The 24,235-nt window shown below is 44.9% G+C and overlaps 1 protein-coding gene across 4 annotated transcripts in view; it reads left to right on the top strand.

Moving 5' to 3' along the window:
- LOC125283974 (peroxidasin) overlaps positions 1 to 24,235 on the top strand; it is a 54,656-nt gene that overhangs the window by 23,711 nt on the left and 6,710 nt on the right. For all 4 annotated transcript variants that reach the window (XM_048227587.1, XM_048227586.1, XM_048227588.1 and 1 more), the window contains 14 exons: positions 3,772 to 3,843; positions 5,379 to 5,548; positions 10,180 to 10,297; positions 10,998 to 11,167; positions 12,130 to 12,402; positions 12,943 to 13,059; positions 13,725 to 13,883; positions 14,999 to 15,111; positions 15,531 to 15,687; positions 15,965 to 16,073; positions 18,268 to 18,425; positions 19,569 to 21,072; positions 21,257 to 21,391; positions 21,626 to 21,834. In XM_048227587.1, coding sequence (XP_048083544.1) covers positions 3,772 to 3,843; positions 5,379 to 5,548; positions 10,180 to 10,297; positions 10,998 to 11,167; positions 12,130 to 12,402; positions 12,943 to 13,059; positions 13,725 to 13,883; positions 14,999 to 15,111; positions 15,531 to 15,687; positions 15,965 to 16,073; positions 18,268 to 18,425; positions 19,569 to 21,072; positions 21,257 to 21,391; positions 21,626 to 21,834 — 3,464 coding nt within the window. The remainder of the gene's footprint in view (positions 1 to 3,771; positions 3,844 to 5,378; positions 5,549 to 10,179; positions 10,298 to 10,997; positions 11,168 to 12,129; positions 12,403 to 12,942; positions 13,060 to 13,724; positions 13,884 to 14,998; positions 15,112 to 15,530; positions 15,688 to 15,964; positions 16,074 to 18,267; positions 18,426 to 19,568; positions 21,073 to 21,256; positions 21,392 to 21,625; positions 21,835 to 24,235) is intronic.

The raw sequence follows: 24,235 nt of genomic DNA, 5'->3' as shown, positions 1-24,235 counted from the left end.
ATTGGCAATTGACAGAAAGGACCATTCCTACATTGTGTCACTGTAACTTTGCTCAGGTCTCCTGCTGAGCTTGAATTGAGTAATTGCATTGATGGTCAAATCCTCATGGGCTTGTGTGCTTAACATTGGATCTTACGTATCTCACGTTATAGGTCATCCTAAATGCCATGGTCATTCAGTCCTAATCGATAAAGCCTCCACCCCTCCCAGAGCTAGAGTTCATACAGCTATCCATTATCTGCCCCCTTCACTTCTTGAACTCATCTTCCTCCTGGAACCCCCTCTACAGGGATAGCAGGTTCACAGAAGAGAACTTCTAACGGCAAATTTGAGGAAAAGGTGGTAAACAACCCTTCTTACCTAATTTGAGGGTGCTGAGTCTGAATATTTTGTTTACCAAGCTCAATTCAGAGTTCTAAGCCGCATAATCAGCATTTTAACATAAAATAGTGATTTTTTTTGCTAATTTTTCCCTAAATTGGGTTGATTTCAAAAGTAATCACTAAAACCAAATTAAAGTGTTCTAAAATACATGTTTGAGTCAAAGAAGCCATACTATAGTTAATTTATTGGGAACATTTCATCACATGTAATAAACAAGGAAATTCTAATCAAACATAACCATATTTTTATTCTAACATATATCCTTTCAGGTGTTTATTGCATTTCATCAACTTAACAAGTTGCACAATAACCTTCAACTCATATATCCAGAACATATGAACTTAGATAGCGGGAATAAGCCTAATAACTGCATACCGACAAATAACCGTAAAAACATTTTATTTCTAGTAACACTGGATTTGGTATGTGTGCTTGCCTCCATACTAGAGCTTTATAATGTGCTCTTCTAATATGCCATTGAGCAGCATCACTTGTTGGTGGTAGAGCCTGCAATCCTCAACATCTAGAAAACAGAGTTGCTCTGGCATAGTGTTGTCACAATACCAAAATTATGATTTTGATACAATACCTGCCATAAATATCTTGATACTCGATACCGAAACGATATCCAAATCCTAAAATATCTGGAAAAGAAAGGATGCAGGCCTCTTCCAAGTGTATTGAGTCATTTGTGTTGAATTTATAGTATAAGTAAGTATATACTCTTTTGATCCTGTGAGGGAAATTTGGTCTCTGCATTTAACCCAATCCATGAATTAGTGAAACACACTCAGCACACAGTGTACACACAGTGAGGTGAAGCACACACTAATCCCAGCGCAGTGAGCTGCCTGCAACAACAGCGGCGCTAGGGGAGCAGTGAGGGGTTAGGTGCCTTGCTCAAGGGCACTTCAGCCGTGGCCCACTGGTCGGGGCTCGAACCGGCAACCCTCCGGTTACAAGTCCAGAGTGCTAACCAGTGGCTGCCCCTCAAATTTGGTGCACTTTTGGTCAATTCTTGGTTTTAAACTTCTAAACTTCCTACATAATTATTATTTTCATAGTCAGTAAAATAGTAGTTTGTGTGTGAATAAGTCCTTTATTTTTTGTTATAGCTCATTTATATTGTGTGGTGTTTTGGCAATAAATTACCTTTAAATAGCCAAAGTAGGCTAGATTCAATGTTCAAATTACTGCATGCAAATCACTTAATGCTATGCAGAAGAGCCTAATCTTTGATGTAGGCTACCCTAGGCCTTCCCGTTTTTATGGGATTTCTTTGACAGTTGCAAAGGGAAAAAAGTGAAGATAGTCTTCTTTGCTCCCAGTGTAATTTAATACGTTATAACCACTCAGGTCTTAATCAGATAGGCCTACACCATTATCTGTTGCAATATCTGTGTGCATTCCTACATTAGGTCTATTTCTTTGATAGTTAACATAATTTGCTACCACATAACAAATACCAAACAACAATACAGAAGTTTCTTACCAACCTTCATGCATACTTCTTAAATGTGCTGCAGTCAGATGGGTGTCCTAAAGACATAACTAGATCTTGAGCATCTATTACCAGTGTTGAATGAGCAGTTTTTGCAGTGATCACTACTGGACATTCCACATTGCTAGACAGCACTTGAGTGAGGATGACTAATTTCCACTTCACAAATAACCATCGCTATCTGCAATAGCTACAGTACAGGGACAATAATCAGTTCATAGCTGAGTATTTGTACTAGGTCCACTTCCCTTTCTGCATCATTTGCAGTAATGATGCACTGGAGAATGTTTCTTTTTGTTGCACTATAAAGGATATCATGTCTATTATTTTTACAAATAATGCAATCTCCATAGCACTCTTCAGCACGACTCAAACATGCACACTCTTCCAGTTTTCTGCATGGCTGGAATTTGAATGATAGAAGAACACCAGTGAGATGTTTTAACTAGGCAAGCACAGTCGCCTTTACAATAATAATAAAAAAAATACAGTGTAAATCCTCTGTAAAGACTGACAACTGTTCATAATAGTTAGTGACAAAATACTTTCTACAGAAAAAAAGCAGTCACCTACTATTCTATCAATTTATTATCAAGGAATCTATTTTGTTTCTAAACGTCATACTGAATTTTAGCTATTATTTCAATTTAGATTTTCATTTTAGCTTATTTTCATTTGCTACTTGAGGGTCATTGGGGTAATTCCTGTCCTGTCCGACAATATATCTGATACATAAAGAGTATATTAATGCCTTATTTTTTGCAATTCCTATGATATCTGATGGTAAAACCAAAAACGATGTGAATCATGCTAATTATGCTAATTAGCAAGCTTAAAACTCAAAATTGAGCTTGGTAAACAAAATATTTGAATTCAGCACCCTCAAATTGTGTGAAATAGCCCCTTTACCAACTTTTCCTCAAATTTGCCAACAGGATTTTTTCTTTTGTTAGCTATCTGCTCTCCCTCTACTCCCCCCAGATGTCAGATCTTGGAAGCAAATCTGAATTCTTCCTCCCAGAGCTCATGTTTACGGTCTGTTTGTGGAATTCAGTGCAGACCTTCTGCTTGCCTTAGGAGAAAGAGTAGGCCTACCTGTGCTGAAGGCATGAAAGGGGAGACAGGCTTGGATAGGTGTCAGGATCAGGAATTTTAGGGAGAAGGATGTGAATTGTCGTCCCTGAACAGGGAGAAGGGCTTGGATAGGTGCTAGGATTAGTAATTTTAGGGAAAAGGATGTGAATTGTTGTCCATGAAAGGGGAGACGGGCTTGCAAAGGTGTCAGGATTAGGAATTTTAGGGAAAATGATATGAATTGTTGTGATTTTATTTATTGTTTTTTATCTTGTATTTTGCAATAGTCCAGTAGTCGCCCAATTGGCAATGAGTGATGGAAGCTCCAAATAACGTCCGATAGTTGCTGGGAGCAGAATTGAGTATCTTGTCCCAGATAAAAACAAATAAATAAATAAATAAAAATATCTATATCAACACCTACAGAGCCTTGGTTACAGGGCAGCATATTATATGTGCTAATAGGCTATTAAGGTATAGATTAGATAGAAATATTTAGAATTTGCATAGCTATATGCAATTTCATTCTCCCATTGCCAGTAATCAGTAGGCTTTTGTTTTTGTTATCATTCATACTCTTGAATGCTACTGTACAAGTGTTGTATATAGCCTGCAGTGTTCAGAATGTCATCATAATACTCTTCATGTTTTTCTTGTAAGGGGTTTAAAACAGAAATGTCCAAAAACATAAACTCATATGATGTTAGATAGTCCTCCTCCATAGCTCTGCAGTGCTGCCATGTGGAAGGAAGTGCTCTCAGAGTTGTTTACATGTGATATCCTGTCCTCTCTGTCCTTGTGTTCTCTTTTAGATTTTTGCACAACAACAGAATCACCCAGCTCGCGCCGGGAACCTTTTCCCATCTGCAGTCCATGAAGAGGCTGTAAGTTTTTTTCTCTGTGTGAAATGACACCAGCTGTGTTTGTGTGTGCGTGTGAGCGTGCACGTGTGTGTGTGTGTGTGTGTGTGTGTGTGTGTGTGTGTGTGTGTGTGTGTGTGTGTGTGTGTGTGTGAGTGTGAGTGTGTGTGTGTGTGTTTGTGTTTGTGTTTGTGTTTGTGTGTGTGTTTGTGTGTGTGTGTGTGTGTGTGTGTGTGTGGAAAGCAGCCATGCATGGTAAACATGGATATGATGAGCTCCCCAAAAATGAGTGGGGACTTCAAAAGGGGAAAACAAAAAGGCAGACGGACACCCATTTCCACGAAAGCGTCCATGCTTCCCTATCTCCCTCACAACACTGGCTGCTCTGGTCAGCAGAGACGCACACATTCAAGTTCTCGGCGGTCCTCGTTGGGCTTGGCTTCGCACCCCTCTATTGCGCCGAGCCCCAGACACACTGCACGGCCAATGTTTAGCCAGCGTGATTATTTTTCCTCTCCTCCCTCCAGAGGAAACAATCCCATTTTTTTTTCTCTGTGGGGTTTTGTTTGAACTTCGGCCAGAGTACAGTTAAAATGCTGCAGTGTGGAAGTCATTTGAAAAGCTGCGTTTGCCAGCTGTGCGCTGTCATTGGTGTCAGCAGCAGAGTGACCGTCGTCTGGAAACCTGGAAAGGGCCTGTCACACCATTCCATCCTCGCCGAGGGCGCGACGGGAAAGATGCGTTTCTGCTGCACTCTTATCTCCCCCCTCATGGCCCTCCCAGGCAAATCAAGATGGACTCTCCATCACTAGGACACATGATAAGAGAAGCCCCATGCAGAGCAGCACTTTTACTGCCTGAGTCCATGAGAGGTTTACACTTCCCTGCGGTGCTCTGTCACTGAGAACTGAGGGAGGACTTTGAAGACAGCCACGCGAATCTCACACACACACACATCACACACACACACACACACACACACACACACACACACACACACACACACACACACACACACACAGTCTGTCTTACTTCATCTGCAGTCTGCACTGTGTGTCAAGGACACCTTTAGCCGTAGCTCATAATAAAGGCCACATTAAGGTTCTGACTATATATCACGATGGCTCCGGATATCTGTTTGAATTAGCTGTCTGAAGTCAGGTCTCACCAGCCAGGAAGAAGGGCTGACAGAAGGAGGCCGTCTCTACCCTGAGGTTCCATAAACTGTTATGACTACTGCTGCTATCACCAGGGCTTGGAGATATTTGAACAGCCTCTGGGTGTTAATAGCATGAGAGGATTATTCAGGATGTATCAGCAAGGGAGTCCCGAAGTGGTAGCTCTGTGTGAATGTAGACAGGCTGTGCTCCCAATGTTGCCTGCTAATGACCACTGTTTTTGTGTGTGTGTGTGTGTGTATGTTTGTTTGCTTGTATCTGTGCGTGTTTCTCTCTCTCTCCCTCTCTCTCTGTGTATGTATCTGTGTGGCGTGTGCGTGTGCGTGGCGTGTGCGTGTGCGTGTGTGTGTGTGTGTGTGTGTGCGCGTGTGTCCTGCACAGGCGTCTGGACTCAAACACACTGAACTGTGACTGCGAGCTGCTGTGGCTGGCTGACCTGCTGAAGCAGTATGCGGAGTCGGGGAACGCCCAGGCGGCCGCCACCTGTGACTATCCCAGCAGACTGCAGGGCCGCTCCGTGGCCACACTGACCGCTGAGGAGCTCCACTGTGGTAAGGCTGTGTGATCACATACACACACACACACACACACACACACACATAATGACAATGTACATATGCACTTTAAGTCGTTTTTCTATAAAGGCATATAAATAAATTGGTAACACTTTATAATAACTACACACAATTTATTAAGCCTTTGTTACTTATTAGTTAATGGTTTGTTCATCATTAGTCATTTCTTGTTCATGCATAATTTATCATCAGTAAAGCATTTGTTCACACAATTATAAATGGTTTGTTCATAGTAAATAAGCCTATCCAAAAAATATGTTTGTAAGTACATGATTTATACTTAATAAGTAATGAAACAACCACTTATAATGAAATCATTTTCTTATTATAAACCAGTTGCAAACTATTACAAAATGCTTTGTTCATCATTTGTAAAGCATTGTTCCTATGTTAATTCTCATAAATAAAGTATTTGTAAACAGTTATTGGTTTGTTCATACAATAAGTATATCTAAAATATGTTTATGTTTGTTGTTAATACTTAATAAATTATGCAATAAACATGCTTATTAAGGATACATATTTTAAAACCACTTCCTAATACTATAATTCATGATTAACTCAGGGGTTACAAGTGGTTAGTTAATGATATTCTGTGAGCTTATCTAAAGTGAGGACTTTCTATGCCTTGCAACACATTTTCAAATGAATTATAAAGATTACATTCATATTCATTCATTTAGCATACAAGCGACGTACACATGTCAATTAAATTGAAGGCCATTGACATAACAGTGAAAGCCGGGAATCGAACCCCGACCTTTTCAGGCTACTGCATGCTAGTCCAGCTCCTTATCCACTACACTACCTTGGCCCAGATCGAAACCCCTACAACTATGCAGGAGTTTCTTTTTTCTTCTACTACACACTGTTATTAAACATCTGTAAACTATTATTAAATGCTGTATTCTATATTTGTAAAGCATTATTCCTACATTATTTCTCATCTGTAAATCATGTTTACACACAGTTGGTTTGTTCATAGTAAACACGCATATCGATATTATATTTTTGAATTGACTGTTGTAATACCACTGGATAGAGGTAGTGTAGTGGATAGGGAGCCAGGTTAACATGCAGTAACCCATAAAGTTGGGGGTTCAAACCCCAGCGTCCACCAATGTGGCCTTGCCCTTTAATTTCATTGACATGTGTAAGTCGCTTTGTGTGAAAGTGTCAGCTTAATGAATAAATGCAAGTGTAAACTTTATAACTCATTTGTAAATGTGTTGCAAGGCATAAAACGTCCTCACTTTAGATGAACTCACGAAATATCATTAACTAATCACTTGTAACTCCTGAGTTAATTATTAATTATAGTATTAGGAAGTGGTTTATAAAATATGTATCCTCACCCTAACTAATCATCAGTGCATGTGTATTGTTAAATAATGGAAATATTACTTAATCAAAAACATATTATTGCATCATTTATTAAGTATTAACAATAATGTATAAACATATTTAAGATATAGGCTTATTTACTATGAGCAAACTATTTATAACTGTGTGAACAAATGCTTTACTGATGATAAATTAGAAATTACTAATGATGAACAAACCATTAACTAATAAGTAACAAAGGCTTAATAAATGATGAATTGTGTGTAGTTATTATAAAGTGTTACCAATAAATTTAGTGTCGATATGCCCAGTCTACATGCATCCATGCTCATTACACTAATACATTTAGACTGAATGAAAACAAGACTTTCAGGTGTCCATATATGTGTAGATACTGTACATTACACACATGCACATACGGTCTTACATTCCTACAAACAAATGCTCTTACAGGAGAGGTCTTGCAGCGAAGAACAAAACATGGCCTGTAACTATGTAACTTGATTTGCAGTGCAGACTCTGGTGCTTGAGAGAGTTGGCAAAGTTCAGCTTATTTGTTGTTTCTTTGGCCTCCTCATGGTGATGTTTGTGTTGTTCCTATTGGCCAAGCCAGTTTCATCCAGATATATTCCTGAAAATGTGGAACACGATCTGATCAATACTGATCAGCAAGCATGTGACTGTTGTTTTAGCCAGGTCAGCCAGGCAGCAAGCATGTGAACAGTGATCTTGTACCTGTTAGGACCCATGCCTTAGTGTTAAGCCAGAAAACAAACCCATTTCCCTTTGGCTTTGTACGGTAAATAAAATACATGTCAAAACAGATGAAGACTTGTCACATGTCACTCTTGCCAAAGTCTCTTCAACTCTAATGAGTTCAGAGCCTGTGTGATGATACAGCTTCTTCTTCTCCAAGCTCTGGAAGTTAGAGATCTGTGTTTACTTCATTTCTTATCTCTCTGCTAAAGTTCAAGTCCAGCTGGCAGCTGCAGTCTTTACCAGCAGAGGCCTCCAAAAAGGGTCAGTGGTGAAGGTAGCCACTCCATAGTCCACCGGCCATCTGCTAAACTAAGGGCTCTCAAGTCAGTGGGGTTGGTGGAGTGAGACGCCAGGCCTCCCCATGTTAGTGACACAACCCAGAAGCAGCTCCATAAACCTGTGGGTGCTATATGGGTGCTGTGTGGGTGCTGAGTGACTTTAGCACATGCTAAGATAAAGCTCACTGTTAATGAAAGGACCTGCTTGTGTTTGATTTCTTTTTCCCCTCCCCTCCCTTCACTCTCCCCCACCTCTCCGTGCACCTCACATAAAGAGCCAGTCCATGTAGCTCAATCTTTCATGTTACATTCAAGTAATCCTCTGTAATCTTCTGAGTCATTCCACACACACACACACACACACACACGCACACATAGACACGCACGCACACACACGCTAAATGCAGCATTTGTTAAATAACAAGAAAAGCCTCCATCTGCTCTTAGATAGATACTTTATTGATCCCCAGGGGAAATTCAAGTGAAATTCAAGTGAATTCTTTTCAAAGCTCCACAAACCCACAGCACTCACTTCTCACCTCACCAGCCCGACCTGCCCGTGCTTGCAAAACTCCCCCCCCCAGACCCACCCACCCCCTCCATGATTCCAGCGCTGGCACGATAAAAGCACGCCCCTTCTGAATGGCACCATAAACCCCCTCCACCCCTGCTCTCATGCTCTGCAAGAACACTGCACCAGCCGAGCAGCCAGCTGTCAAAACAGCCCGGGCAGGCGGACTTGACGAGCGGCCACCTCAACAGCACCCACAAACCTCTCTGTCCTCGTGTGGTGGTCACAGTTGAAGCCGGGCACCGTCGGCTGTAATTGACAGGCATGTTAAAGAGCCCAGGCGCCTGGGTCTGCGGTAGGGAGACGTGTGGTCGAGGAAGGAAGGAGGCCACTGGCCACAGGCACCCCCTGCCTGCACGGTCCACCCCTGCTGTTGTTGCTGTGGCCTTTACCACTACTGCTGAGGGTGGTGCCGCTAACACTTAATCAACAGTGACATAAAGAGTGTTTTTATTGCGTGGGAGATCTGGAGTGCTGTTGTTCGCTCATCTATTGTACTTCCTTTTTAAAATGTGTACTTGAGTCAGGAAGGGTGGCGATGCTCTTAGAGTTAAATGTTCATAAAGTAGAGATATCCATCAAGTGGCCAGACAAAGGAGTATAGTAGAAACCCACTCAGTCTGGTCAATAGTCTTAAGTCATTGTGTGCTACAGTGTGTGTATATGTGTGTGTGTGTGTGTGTGTGTGTGTGTGTGTGTGTGTGTGTGTGTGTGTGTGTGAGGGAGATAGAGAGAGTCAAAAACACGGAGGGCTGTCTTATATGAATAAGGGGCACGGAGTGATTTATGTGTGCCTCCTTGCTCATCTGTTGGCTTAACAAACATGGCCTCACCAGAGACTGTGTGTCAACAGTAGACTCTTGCAGGAATCATTTGTATTTTTAACCGCTCACTGTTCGACCTCTTACTTGCTTTACTATCAGTGCTTTTACTGCACATGGAAAAGACATGAAAAAGTTAAAACTTATCAAGCTCAATAATAGTCTTTGTTTCAAAGCATTTAGTTGTGAATTATGTTCATTGCAAGTTAGCCTTAGCTCTGTGTTTTAGCAAAGTGTTTTAGCAAAGTATTAGGCTATTAGCTATTAGCTTGATAGACATTCAAGCCTCTGCGTCATGTTTGTGGATATCTGGAAATGTAATGAAGTGCTTTACAGCAAGTCTCTGTGGTGCTCAGAAGGTCTGAGGCTTGACACAGACCTTGGAAGCAAGGAGAGGGGTGTGGTGGCTGTCACTGTGCCTGTGGCCGCTGTGTGGTTGGTGTGGTGCCGAGACATTATGACTCGCTCTGTCAGAGTGCCAAACCATTCCCTCGGGATCGAGGCGGGGAAGGGAATGAGAGAGAGACAGAGAGAGATTCTAAGAGAGAGAGAGAGAGGGAGGGAGGAAAGAGGGTGATTTCCAGCTGGCATTTACATGGCCACCAGCGCCTCAAGCCAGCCTTCTATGGTGTGATTGCCTCCAGTAGCTGTACTCATGCCAGTCCTTGTCTGGTAAATGCTGATTGCTCTGCCTTTCTTTTTGTCGTTGTTCCCTCCTCTGTCATACCCTCTCTCTCTCTCTCTCTCTCGCTCTCTCCCTTCATCTATTCATCTCTCTTTGATCCTTGACCCTTCCTCTCTTCCATTTGTCCTCCTGGCCTCCTCCTCCCCCAGAGGTCCCCAGGATCACGTCGGAGCCCAGGGACGTGGACGTGACCTCAGGGAACACGGTGTACTTCACCTGCCGCGCAGAGGGCAACCCCAAGCCCCAAATCATCTGGCTGAGGAACAAGTGAGCCTGTCGCTATTACTCATAATTACTCTCCACCGTTGACCTGCACCACAGGCTCCTCAGCAGAGCGGCTGGGGGGGGGTCCCCGCAAATTAAGAGCTCCAGTCTGTCGAACGACTCCCCCCTCATTCCTCATTGAGTCCTGCAGGCCGGGGCCCAAAAGCCATGAGCTCCGCTGAGGTCTGCAGGTGTTCATCAAGGAACATCCCCCCTTGTTTGGCTCTCATTTGGTCAAATGATTATTCTTTGTTCATCCCAGGGATCTGTTTAAAATCCTATTGCCATTTTTAATTGCTTACTAACACATTTCTAGTTAAGTACCGGTACCTTTCATTGTATTCGGTGCATTCAAAAGTATTTTGAAGTTAATAGAGTGGATGATATGTCATTATGTTTGAATGATCATATGAGGCAAGCTTATTTGTATACCACATTTTAGATGTAAAGCTAATTAAAGTTGCTTCAAGTAAACATTGTAAAGGCAGCCAGGGTAACCAGTGCTTCATAAACACTTGGAAGTGGCTCTTGGTCCACTTAAATGTGTTTATGTTTTTCTGCTGTGTGTGGAGTACTGCACTGTGTCAGTTTGTACCATGGCTGCAGGAATGCCTCCTGCAAGGTGTGGCCAGTGTTGGATAAACACTGGAGTCCGAGTCGAGTCCGCACGTCAATGCCTGCTGATTTTCCATTTCCTCCGCAGCAATGCACTGAATATGCGTGACGACGCACGCTTGAACCTGCTGGAGGACGGCACACTGATGATCCAGGACACGCGCGAGACTGACCAGGGCGTCTACCAGTGTATGGCCAAGAATGTGGCTGGAGAGGTCAAGACATCAGAGGTCACCCTGCGCTACTATGGCACACCATGTGAGTGTTTTGTTATGCATGACCCTCCCATGCCAACATCCACGCCCCTCATCAATAACACACAGTATATTATAGCATATTATACAATATGATAAATATTATAGTTAACACACACACTCAGAAATAAAGACAGCCAGTCACACTTGCACATAAAGTGCATATGCTCTATGCACAGGCTCGTCAGCACCATAGCCCACATGTACAGCATATGTCACTTAAGGGAAAAGGTATTTTAATCCATCCCAATTCTATATAACAATGACAGTTGTAGATTCCATGTTGTAGTTGCTATTATTGTAAACCAGACAAGAGTTCATAGGACACACACACACACACACACACACACACACACACACACACACACAGTGCACGTAGGCTCTCATCCTTGTTCCTCTGCAGCAGATAGTAGGCGTCTGCCTCTTGAGCTCTGTGACCCCCAGGTCAGCTGTGCAGTGATGGATGGCGCATAGAAACTGCGGTCAGACAGATGTTTGGCATTTCCTGTCCTCTCTGATTACGGGCAGTAAGCCTGGGAGTGGACGTCATTGTGGCGCTGCCCCCAACTACAAGCCTCAGAAGTTCATCTCAGTTTAGAGTTTGGGTTCCAGACGGACGCCAGAGTGCAGTTCACAAATCCATTGCATTAACCCTTAAGAGGGTTACGTAAATGTACATTTGATTACATAAAGCCCACTGAGGTTTGCTGGTATTTGGCACAAACTCAAAGATCCTATTCAGTTTTGCAGATTTTTTTCCAGACTCTATTGTTAATATTACCCACCACACACACACACACACTCTCTCTCTCTCTCTCTCTCTCTCTCTCTCTCTCTCCTCGCTCACACACAAACACAAACACAAACACAAACACACACACACACACACACAGACACACACTCTCTCTCGCTCTCACACACACACACACACATTCACTGACCATCTCTGACTCTGTACCGTCTCAGCGCGGCCCAGCTTCGTAATCCAGCCGCAGAACACAGAGGTGCTGGTGGGCGAGAGTGTGACCCTGGAGTGCAGCGCCACTGGCCAGCCCCACCCCCGTGTCTCCTGGACCCGCGGTGACCGCACGGCCTTGCCCACCGACGACCGCGTCAACATCACCCCCTCTGGTGGCCTCTACATCCAGAACGTCAACCAGGCCGACGGGGGCCAGTACACCTGTTTCGCCAGCAACGAGGTGGACACCATCCACGCCACGGCCTTCATCATAGTGCAGGGTGAGTACTCGGTGGCGACCTTTGTGGTCCTTTTATGAGCTAGAATAGCGGTTGTAGTGACCCGTGCGGCCACGCCTATGTCTCACAGGGGCTCCGCTGTAGTCGTATTGTTGTTGGCTCACTGCTTGGTGGTCATGCTGCTCTATGTACACTGTGGACGTGTGGCCTTGTCCAAGTTGGAGCTTGCCGGACATCTTAACTCACTAACACACTCTGGTGAAGTGTTTTGAATGTGAAGCAATGGCTTGGCAATGAAATACTGTTGCCCATGGCTGTTTAGCGCTTCCCCTCTCTTTAAGAAGAACTTTATTTTAGTTTGTTTTAAAGAAAACAAGCACATTTTGTGTTTGGCATGGTTTGAAGCAGGTTTTGTTTATTTCTTTTCCATTTTTTTTTTTCCGTGGCATTATTTGACCTTGCCAAAAGTTAAAAGAGCAGTAAAGAGAAAGAACAATAATCAGTTGTAGATTACCCAGTAAACAGCTTAGTGTTTGTTTGTCTCTCTCTCTGTCTCTCTCTCTCTCTCTCTCCTCTGCTCAGCTGTCCCCCAGTTCACTGTGACGCCACAGGACCAGACGGTTCTTGAGGGCCACACTGTGGACTTCCCTTGTGAGGCCAGTGGATATCCTCAGCCTGTCATAGCCTGGACTCGTGGAGGTGAGTCCTACACAGGAGCCTCCTTTTACCTGTTCACTTGCACTCAGTGTTGCTGTAAGTCTGCAGACAACATGGTGTTACTGGTGTCAGCATGCACTAGTAAGAAGACTTCATTAAATCATTAAGACATGAACATAGCATTGAAGTAGCAGAAAATAATGCACATTTGAGGTGTTAATGTGACAATGTGTTGATGTGTGTATATGTTCATGTTTTCCATGTTTTCCATGTTCCAGTCATTAGTTCCATACCTCTTGTTCCCAAGGTAGCATTTACACTATCAATATGTTGCCTTATAGCCGTAGCATTGTAGTGTCACAGTAGTTTATTGTCCAAATGTAGTTAATGGTTTTAAGACTTAAGTTACATGTTGTTACTGTCTGTGCAATTAAGTTGCATGTTGTTAATCTCTGTGCTTGCTTCAATCCACTCATTTGTAACTGTCACAAAGTGACAGTTCATTTAAACTTAACAAAAAACTTGTTACTTGTTGGTGAACTGGAACTACTTTATAGGTGTGCAAATAGGAAAGTGTAACTGCTGTTCCAAAGACCATGTCTGTATAATTAATTTATAATGTATACATGGAATAATGGACTGGAGAACTTGGCTGACACATACTGTACATCTTGAAGAAAAACAACTCTGTTCCTTTCACCTGACAGGAAGTCCGCTGCCAAATGATAGACGGCATGTGGTACTCTCTACGGGCACCTTGCGTATTGCCCGCGTGGCACCTCATGACCAGGGTCAGTATGAATGCCAAGCCATCAGTCCCGTGGGCACCGTCACCACAGGCGTCCAGCTCAACATCCAGCAGAGAGGTAACCCTCCTCCTCCTCCTCCTCCTCCTCCTCTGTCTCTCTCTTCCTGTGGCTGTGCACAGACAATGCAATCAGATCTCCACAGCCACAAATATCCTCTGGAACAACTTGCATACGTAGTACTGCATACATAACTATATGAAGACCTTTTGCACTTAAAACCATATGAAACATATATGAAGCATGTAAATGTCTCATGAAGAATATCCATGCCATTTATGGATGTCTCTGCATTTTACTGCATGCTGTACTATCCCACATAATGGGTGCTTTTATCTGCCATTTGTATATGTCCCACTCAAGTCATATGGTAATATGTGTTAAGTGAACTTGGATTTCTGATAAAACTGCCTTGTAAATGTTGCCTGTGTTAGTGAATGGAAATGTTGTGGTATAGAGTGGGGTTGTGTCTGGTGTAGTGGGGTGTGGGGTTGTAAGTGGTAGGGAGGGGCTCAGCCAAACCTCCTGCAGCTAATTTGTCATTTACACACTCTGGCAAGCTGTCAATTACGACAACAATGCCCCCCGAAAGGCACCCGGTCACAGGCCTGAAACGGAGCCCCCTCCCCCACCTAAACATGGCCTCCGAAAAATTATAGGCTTGCACTGCAACCCAGGAAACAAGGAAGTCTGTAATTCTAAGATGACAAGATGTTTTCCATGTTGTAATGGCTGTTAACACAAACACTGCATACCAAAAGTGCATGCCCTATAATGGACACCTTCACAAGGACTAGATTCTATATTGAGTTGCAGGAAAAGATGGATAACTAAGTGTTGCATGAGAGTGGGACAAAGAGAGAAAGATATAAAACATCAGAAATGGAAGAGTCAGGATTGTTTACGGTGTGAAGACAAACATCAAACAACTACTCTTGGATGTTTAAAATCGTTATGAATTTGTGGCCTTGGTCTAGTGTTTATCCAACTGGGCTGACAACCACTTTTACTTTTAAGTGGAAAATGTTCAAATTAATGTTTTGTGAGAGATCCACTTGCTGAGGATTATTGCCCTACAATGTACAATACAAATCACTATGTACAATACAATGTACAATACAAAGCACTTCTCCAAACTCTTGCGTAATCATTAACACATGTTTTTAAATCATCAGTAACGCCTGTTTTCACAAATGCTCCAAGGGATGTGACATTGGAGTCTGGCACGGATGTCCAGATTCCGTGCAGTGCTCAGGGAGAGCCCACGCCTGTCATCACCTGGAACAAGGTAAGAGCGTCCTGGCAGATGGTCGCCACAGTCATCATCACCCAGCCCTCGGACTTTATCAGTTATGGAATGGCTGTGTTGCCATGCAAAGGTGGAGGAGGGAGAGATGGTTGGAGGCAGAAAGTGAAATGGAGCGAACGGAGTTGTTTACACATGGTGTTAACTGTAGCTTTTCTCTAGTACTGCTAGTCTCTTATTTTAAAGGCTGACAGACAAATTGGCCCTGCTCTTATCTTCTGATATATTGCTGTGAAAATGAACACGGTGTAGTGCCAGTTCTTAGGACTCACATGGAATGACTAATGAGTAATGTGTTTAGGGTGATGCGGAAATAGTATCTTAAGTGTGTTTGTGGGATTGGCCTGTATTCATGTTCCAAAAATGAGCCCCACCCTGTTGTCCTCTTTTTGACCCCTCAGGATGGCGTCCAGATAACAGAGAGTGGAAAATTCCACATTAACCCTGATGGATACCTGCAGGTCAATGATGTTGGGCCTGCAGATGGGGGGCGCTATGAGTGTGTCGCCCGAAACTCCATCGGCTACTCCTCTGCCAGCATGGTGCTAACTGTGGAGGGTGAGCCGACTAGCCATATGCTTGGAAGTTAAATGGAACAGTACAAATAAAAAGAATGACATGACACCTTACTGTATCATAGTCATACTACTACACACATAGAGATGTTCTAGATACTCATCTCACTGATGTGGCATCGGTCGTAACCTACCAGTTGCCACAAAGTGGCAGAAAAAAAATGATATTGACCAGAAGACTGTCCCTGTGTGTTATTACACACGTATGGTACTTTGGTTCAAGTTCATCTCTTTATTCCTTTCTGTCCCTCCTCTTGAAGTGCCCCAAGTCAGCCGAGAGGGGGATCCATTTGTGGACAGGTCCATTGAGGAGGCCATCCGTAGCGTCAACAGTGCCATTGACTCGACCAGGAGACATCTGTTTGACGGGTGAGCAGCCAAGTTCCCCTTCTCCTCCCCAGAACATCTTAAAGCCAGTCTCCCGTGGCAGCCCGGCTCCTGGCCAGGCTAGAATACCCCTGCTCTGAGTCACCGAAGAGATGTGCAGTTGTGTGGCGTGGTCGAGTCAATAGTTACCCGTGTCCCGTAGATCAAGACACTAAGGCATGAAAGTGCAGTGTGGTATTTGTCAGTGTGGAGTGCTGTGTGAAGGTCACTGTAAACCAGTGCTGGTCGACAAAGTGTTTATGTCTGGATGGAGGTGATTGTGGAGGGTTTTGCCTCTGTGATATGCTGTGATATGTTCATCCTCCAAAGTAATGAACAGCCGGTTAAAAGACATTTGCAGTCAAGCCTCTTTCCCTCTCGGCAGCACCTGTAGAAGTCGTGTTGCAGTACAAGTCGTAATCATGTGTCATTAAGCATGGTCTTGTCCACTAGCCATCCACAGGCTGGACTCAACTTACCAGGTTCCCAGGAAACCCCCATCTACACACACCATAATATTTTGTTCTCGCTCCTTGGACTGAAATGATTCGTTGAAAGAATAACTGACAAGAACGTATCCCACGCCACTTCATTTTGAAACTCACCAGCCTTGCAGAGTTTAGTAACAAACCTCTGGTGCACCTGTCAACATCTCCCATGTTCAAGCCTTTTTTTCGAAACAACGTTAAATGTGCTCCTATGATGGATGTTCCCCAGATGAGATCCTTGCCCCCAGAACAATCTCAGAAAGTGTAGACAAGCGTGTAGAGATGAAGCACGTCAGGTCGTGAGCGCTGGAAACCACAGATGGGTTATCCAGGGGAATGTTTCCGGAGTGCTTAACACAGCCGACCGAGGCTCTGCGGCCCAGCTAATGACAATCACAGAGAACCTGTCTCATCGTGCAGATTGCTAATTCAGAAGCTTTGGCCTGTTTACACAGCATGAGAAGAGATTAAGGCCAGCAGAACGCCCCTCTCTTTTCCCCCTTTCTCCTCTCTGACCCCCTCCTCCAGCTCTGTCTGTCTCTCCTTGTCATCATCTTTGCCAGACATACATGTATCTGTCCACCAGTGTACAACATGCAGCAGTTTAATTTGCAAGTTGCCTAGTGAAGCTCTAGTGTTGTGTAAAAGAGGACAAATGCATCTCAGTATTGCCTCCCTGACCACCACCTTGACACTAATGGCCTTACCACAGATATAATAGCCTGGAGATGGCCATTGGTGTTGTTTTGAGGCCAGAGTTTCCCTCTATATCCTAGACCACAATTCCAGTCAAAACAACAAGACCACAGGGGATTCATAACGTCTTGGTATCATCTTGATAAATGAAACTAGCTTTTTGATTGAGTGTCAAGGAGTTTGCAGTGGTATCATTTTGTTGGCGGTGTTTATCTCACGGAAATTGAACACTTACTTTTGGGAAGACATGATGCTTATCAGGATGGAAAGTTGGCATGTGATCCTCACTGAAATGCGGAATGATGCCAAGTGAAAAGGAGCTGTTTCTTTTTCATTGTGGTCAAATAAGAATCCAAACAATCCCAAATTAGTTAGGATGTTGGAACATAATATTGTATATTTCTGAAGAATGCTCATTGTCTTATTTTGCAAACAGCTGTTGTTGACATCAGCTGCACGCTTGAATGCCTTAGCAGCTTTTGTTGTTTCTGGCTCCTATTGTTTTGTCCTATATTTTATATTTTATTAAATTAATAACATTGAAGCTTATCACTCTTGGCATTACAGGATAACCTTATTTGGTCAACAAAGACAGACCTGCTGGTAGCAAACATTTGGCTACTGGTCCAGCTTTTAGTGCATCTGTCCAAGATGGTGAAAATATTTTACCCATAAAAAGATATCTCTTCATACAGTAACTCTGTTGGGACAGATGATTTCAGTTGTAGGAAATGTATTCCTCCTCTATAACTTTATATGAGGGACTCGTATATGACTCATGGCTCCCATTGAGCCCATGCATTCCATTGCCACTCAGCTATGGAAATTATATGGAATGTTTAATGTCAGAGGCTTTTTTACCCAAAAATATTATTTTGCTTGTGACTTCATATTTATATTTGAGAGCACAGGCCAGTATATGGTGGAAATCAAATTTCATTGAGAATGCATGCAGCTTAATGGACAATAAAGCCATGCTTTCTGTGGTAAACATGCTTTGCTGTCCTCCTTAGTTCGCCCCGGACCCCAGGTGAGCTGCTGGCCCTCTTCCGCTACCCAAGGGACCCCTACACGGTGGAGCAGGCGAGGGCAGGCGAGATCTTTGAGCAGACTCTACTCCTCATCCAGCGCCATGTCAATCAAGGGCTGACGGTCGACACAAACGGAACAGGTGAGCGTCCTGCGATGTGAGCCTAGGGATGCCCAAAGCATTGCACATTCCAAGCGAAGTTTACAGAAACACATGGGAGTTGTAATGATGTCATGACTGCGTAGTGAATATTTCGCTGTGCCTGGCCAAGTTAGAATGCAAACCTTAGTAATGACATTTTAAATGGTCTTTGTGCAGGTGTGCTCCATTATTTTTTGTAGTTCTCTGTGGGCGTAATTCGTGACAAGCTAGACCTCCATCTGGAAAGAATTGGGAAAAATTAAGCTGGAAGCTGGAACACTTTCAGTACCACAAATGCTGCTAGTCTGATTAGAGCTTTAATTAATAACCAGACAGCAAGTTAGCCGGTCAGCTGTTTTCGTGTGTTATCATTAAAACTTCATAGCTAATGAGTCATACGGATTAATCTTGGTAATGATGTTAGCTTGGTCTTGTGAAGGCACTTGTGATTTTGGCAGGATACTATGCTTTTCATCGACTATAACCAGGTGACTTGTCCTGAGTTGTCCATTCATACAGCACATTTTTAACGGCCGCAAAAAGGATATTGGGTAGCCTTGAATACAAGGCCCAGTGGACACTGTGGCGCTTTCAGACACAGATGAGAGGGGCTGGCTGTTTGCACTGGCTGTGACAACAGCCAAACGCTCATTGTCACCCCAAGGCCTTGACAGCTCACTCTGGGGGTTTAGCCCGCCAGCATAAAACAACGTAGCCTGTTTGGATTATCATCCGACCACTTGGACCCTTTCCCCCTCTAGGTTATGTCAGGCTACATCCACATAAGCAGCACTGCCTGGAGCTGAGGCGGGGTGAGGTGGGGTGGGCTCAGGTTTCTGGACAGTGTCTGTTTCCTTAGCACAGATGACCCTTCACAGGAAGTTTCCTCAAAGCTTGACGAGGTCTTTTGCTGACTCCTTCTGAAAAGCTTTTCTGTCATCGCGGCTATTTAAGGGGGCTTTATAGTATCTCAGCTTTCCCTTTTTTTGGGTTAGGCTGGTAATGGTTGAGCTACTTTATATAAACGTGGGTAATGCTTAAAAGTAAGCTCTCTCCATGATATATAATTGCATGATTCATCCAAAGCACTAATAATTAAATGCATTACAACAGGCCAATAAATGTTTTCCTTTATCTTTCTAGCCTTCCGTTATAATGACCTGGTGTCTCCACGCTTCTTGGAAATGATTGCCAACCTTTCCGGCTGCACAGCACACCGGCGATTCAACAACTGCTCCGATATCTGCTTCCACCAGAAGTACCGCAGCCACGATGGTACGTGCAACAACCTACAGCATCCCATGTGGGGCGCCTCTCTGACTGCCTTCGAGCGTCTCCTCAAGCCTGCCTATGACAACGGCTTCAACCTCCCACGTGGCATCACCGAGAGGCGGCACAACAACTACCCGCTGCCCTTGCCACGCCTGGTCTCCACCACCATGATCGGCACCGAGACCATCACGCCAGATGACCGCTACACGCACATGCTGATGCAGTGGGGCCAGTTCCTGGACCATGACCTGGACTCGACGGTGGCGGCGCTCAGCCAGTCGCGCTTCTCCGACGGCCAGCTGTGCGCGCAGGCGTGCACCAACGACGCGCCCTGCTTCCCCATCATGTTCCCGCCCAACGACCCGCGGCAGCTGCGCAGCGGCGCGCGCTGCATGTTCTTCGTGCGCTCCAGCCCCGTGTGCGGCAGCGGCATGACCTCGCTGCTCATGAACTCCGTGTACCCGCGCGAGCAGATCAACCAGCTCACCTCCTACATCGACGCCTCCAACGTCTACGGCAGCTCGGACCACGAGGCCGAGGAGATCCGCGACTTGGCGAGCCACCGGGGACTACTGCGGCAGGGCATCGTGCAGCGCTCGGGCAAGCCACTGCTGCCCTTCGCCACGGGGCCGCCCACCGAGTGCATGCGCGACGAGAACGAGAGCCCCATCCCCTGCTTTCTGGCCGGCGACCACCGGGCCAACGAGCAGCTGGGGCTGACCGCCATGCACACGGTCTGGTTCCGCGAGCACAACCGCGTCGCCACGGAGCTCCTGCGGCTGAACCCACACTGGGACGGCGACACCATCTACCACGAGGCGCGCAAGATCGTGGGCGCCCAGATGCAGCACATCACCTACAACCACTGGCTGCCCAAGATCCTGGGTGAAGTGGGCATGAAGATGATGGGCGACTACCGTGCCTACAACCCCAACATTAACTCGGGGATCCTCAACGCCTTCGCCACGGCGGCCTTCCGCTTCGGCCACACGCTCATCAACCCCATCCTGTACCGTCTGGACGAGCACTTTCAGCCAATCCCCCAGGGCCACATCTCCCTGCACAAAGCCTTCTTCTCACCTTTCCGCATAGTCAACGAGGGGGGCATCGATCCCCTGCTCCGGGGCCTGTTTGGAGTCGCAGGCAAGATGCGTGTGACCACCCAGCTGCTGAACACAGAGCTGACCGAGAGGCTTTTCTCCATGGCTCACGCGGTGGCACTGGATCTGGCTGCCATGAACATTCAGAGAGGTCGCGATCACGGAATCCCCCCCTATAACGACTACCGGGTCTTCTGCAACCTCACCTCTGCACAAACTTTCGAGGACCTCAGGAACGAGATCAGAAACCCAAACGTGCGGGAGAAACTGCAAAGGTAAGAGCCTTTAACTTCTTTGTTTGTTTTTGTTTTCTGCAAGCCCACAATTGCCAGCTTGGCCTTGGAATCTCATATCTTTATGCTCCAGATTCTCACTCAAGTGCTTTATTGTGCTCGTATCGTGCCTGCCAGTTTATTCGCGTTGCTGATTACTTCCACTCTGGGGTGATTTCTGTCCCAGACTCTACGGCACTCCCCTCAACATTGACCTGTTTCCTGCTCTGATGGCCGAGGACCTGGTCCCTGGAAGCAGACTGGGCCCCACCCTCATGTGTTTGCTAGCCGCCCAGTTTAAACGCCTTAGAGATGGAGACCGGTGAGCCTCTCTGCTATTTCATGCATCACGTTCAAGTCAAGGACATTCTTGACAAGAGTAACCTTGTTCCCATAGATAATATTTGAAAGGGGTGCCAATGATCGCTTCTCATTCACAGTTAGTAAGACCACCAAGCCATTATTTTCTTCCGCATACACAATGTGAGGATTTTTTTTCATTGCACTAAAGACAGCACATGAGATAAAAAAAAGTCCTGCTATCATGTCCAACCAGGTTCTGGTATGAGAACCCAGGAGTCTTCACGCCAGCACAGCTCACACAGCTGCGGCAAGCCTCCCTCACCCGGGTGCTGTGTGACAATGCCGATAACATCACCCACATCCAGCCAGACGTCTTCACTGTGGCCGAGTTCCCCCACGGCTACGGCAGCTGTGATGACGTGCCCAAGATGGACCTGCGTATGTGGCAGGACTGCTGTGAAGGTGGGGCCTGTCTTTTTGTGTTTGTCTGACTGTCTGATTACCTGAAGACACCCCATTATTTCAAAGTGTCAAAGACTGAGAAAAAGCTCCCTTTTAAGTTTGTGTGGTGCAAACACAAATGAATACAGACAGACACCGAATATCTCAGTCAGCCATTTTGTGTCTCATTGGAAAAACATTATTTACTGTATATGGTGAAATTCACAGTCACTAGATCTGACATGATGCAACTGGTTGTAATTATAGTAAATAAATACTAACATATAATGATGATGTACCCACAAAATAAGCAGGATTTGCCCTGGATCATTCAACACGTTTAATCTCTGACCACATTTTAGTTTGATCTGTAAGGATCAAATGTCATTGTTTTCAGGTCAGGGCCTGATGTTATACATTCCGAGCCCTTCTTTCCCAAACCTAGAATCAGCCTGAATGACGCATTAGTTGCCCCCCCCCCCCTGTCTGGAGCACAGATGTCTAATAGAGAGTTTATTTACTTTCTGTGCATAACATATGCCACGCAACAGCAACTAATCAGCTATCAGTGAAGTATGAAACAAGTGACATTGACACCTAATTTGGTTGTCTCTGGCACTATAGTCAGATTTAGAATTTACTCTAATTTATGACATTTGTTTGTGTTTTACTTTCCAGTGCAGTATTAGCAGTGAGCATCATACTAAAACATCTCTCTGCCTCTATCAGATATGGAGAATTGGCCCAGGTTCTGCATTAGACTTGTTTGCGTGAAAAGGCTGTCCGCATGTCTTCTGCCTTAATAACCAGGGTAGTGGCGTGAGTGTGTCAGACCGATAAAGGGAGTCAATCACACATAATTAGCCTCTGACTCCCCCTCTCCCAGCCCCCCCACGCCCAATGAGCCACACTAGGTCTGCCTCAGCGGCCCACTGCTCCCTCTCCGACGGCTTACCTGGCCGTGTTGGATGACACCACTTGGTGTCGCAGCAGGATGCGGGTGAGCTGGGATCCAAAGTTTGACCTCAGAGGCTTTTGATGTGGACTTTCTGCCTCTTTAAGCTTCACACCTCATGTACTTTTCACAGGGATTTTCATCCCGGTTAGAAACGAGGAAAATCCTGTCGGAATGGTAAATCCCTCTGTAATTGACTGTGCTTCCTGATAACTAAGGTGAACCCAAGCCAGAGATGATCTCACAAACCGACACCATATGCCACAAAACAATAAACTTTCATCCCAATAGTGTGCTGTAGAGTCACAACTGTAAACTGTGTCACAAAACATAAACTGTGTCTTCCTCAAGGCCTTAGATACTCTAGCAGTCAGCAGGAGGCTTCATCCCACGGCTGTTGCTGGGGGCAGTAAACACAGCTTCTTGGGTTGAATTAAACAGTGATTAGATGACAGACTGTTATTAGAACCAGGGAGTTGCATTTTCCCTTCCCTGTAGCTCTTAGCAATGAAGCTAAGAAGCTAAGAGCTACATAGTTCTTAACGGTTTGATTTGTCTACTAGTTTTGATTGCAGTTCATAAATAAGAACATCTGACAGGTTTCGCATAGAGGCCTCATCTCTCATCTTGTGAGACGTTATTTATCCTCTGTGTTAACTGTACTCTTGGGAACTGAAATAATGATTGCCATTGTGTTTTACCCTTTCAGAATGTTATAACTGGGCTTGGGAGATACCCATGTTCATATTCAACTAAAACAGCTCTGAAAAGGAAAACACAGTGAAAGGGGTTGATTAGCCAGCAAGCTAGAGGGCAGCAGTTTTATCCCGAATGTGGTTGAAGCCAAGTTAATAAACTTGGAATATCCTGCCTGTAGAGAGGCCGTCGAAAGGTCACCCTGACGAACTAGGTCACCACTGATTGAGTTCACAGTAATGTAGTCTTGGCTCCTCTAAATTGAAAAACTCTGTGAGTGTGTGGGGGTCTGTGTCTGTGTGTGGGGGTTTGTGTCTGTGTCTGTGTGTGGGGGTTTGTGTCTGTGTGAGTGTGTGGGGGTCTGTGTGGGTTCCTGCGTGCATGAAAGAAGAGGGATAGAGAGAGGGACCCCTTTTTACACTCTCTAAAAGACCAGAGGATTACAAAAATGCTGAGCTTATGCATTATTTCAAATTAGTTTCAGCTGTTAGGCTTTTCATCCTTGGTGATTCTTCAAAAAAAAGCACAATTTTGTTCTTACCGTAGACGTTTATTTAATCTCCCTATAGGAGACAGCCCTCTTTCATGTAATATAACCACTTTTATGGCTTAGCCCTGCCCAGACAAGCCTGTCTTATTTCCTGTGGAGCACATAATAGCCGCTGTGTTATCTTATCTGCTGTCGCCGGATCTGATCTGGGTGCAGTGGTAGTAATGATGGGCAGACCGGAGTCAGTCAGTCAGTGCAGCACTGATGTTAGGTCTACTCTT

This window comes from Alosa alosa, chromosome 19 (genome assembly GCF_017589495.1).
Source record: "Alosa alosa isolate M-15738 ecotype Scorff River chromosome 19, AALO_Geno_1.1, whole genome shotgun sequence".
Classification (NCBI taxonomy): domain Eukaryota; kingdom Metazoa; phylum Chordata; class Actinopteri; order Clupeiformes; family Clupeidae; genus Alosa; species Alosa alosa.
This window is presented reverse-complemented; position numbering and strand designations above follow the sequence as displayed.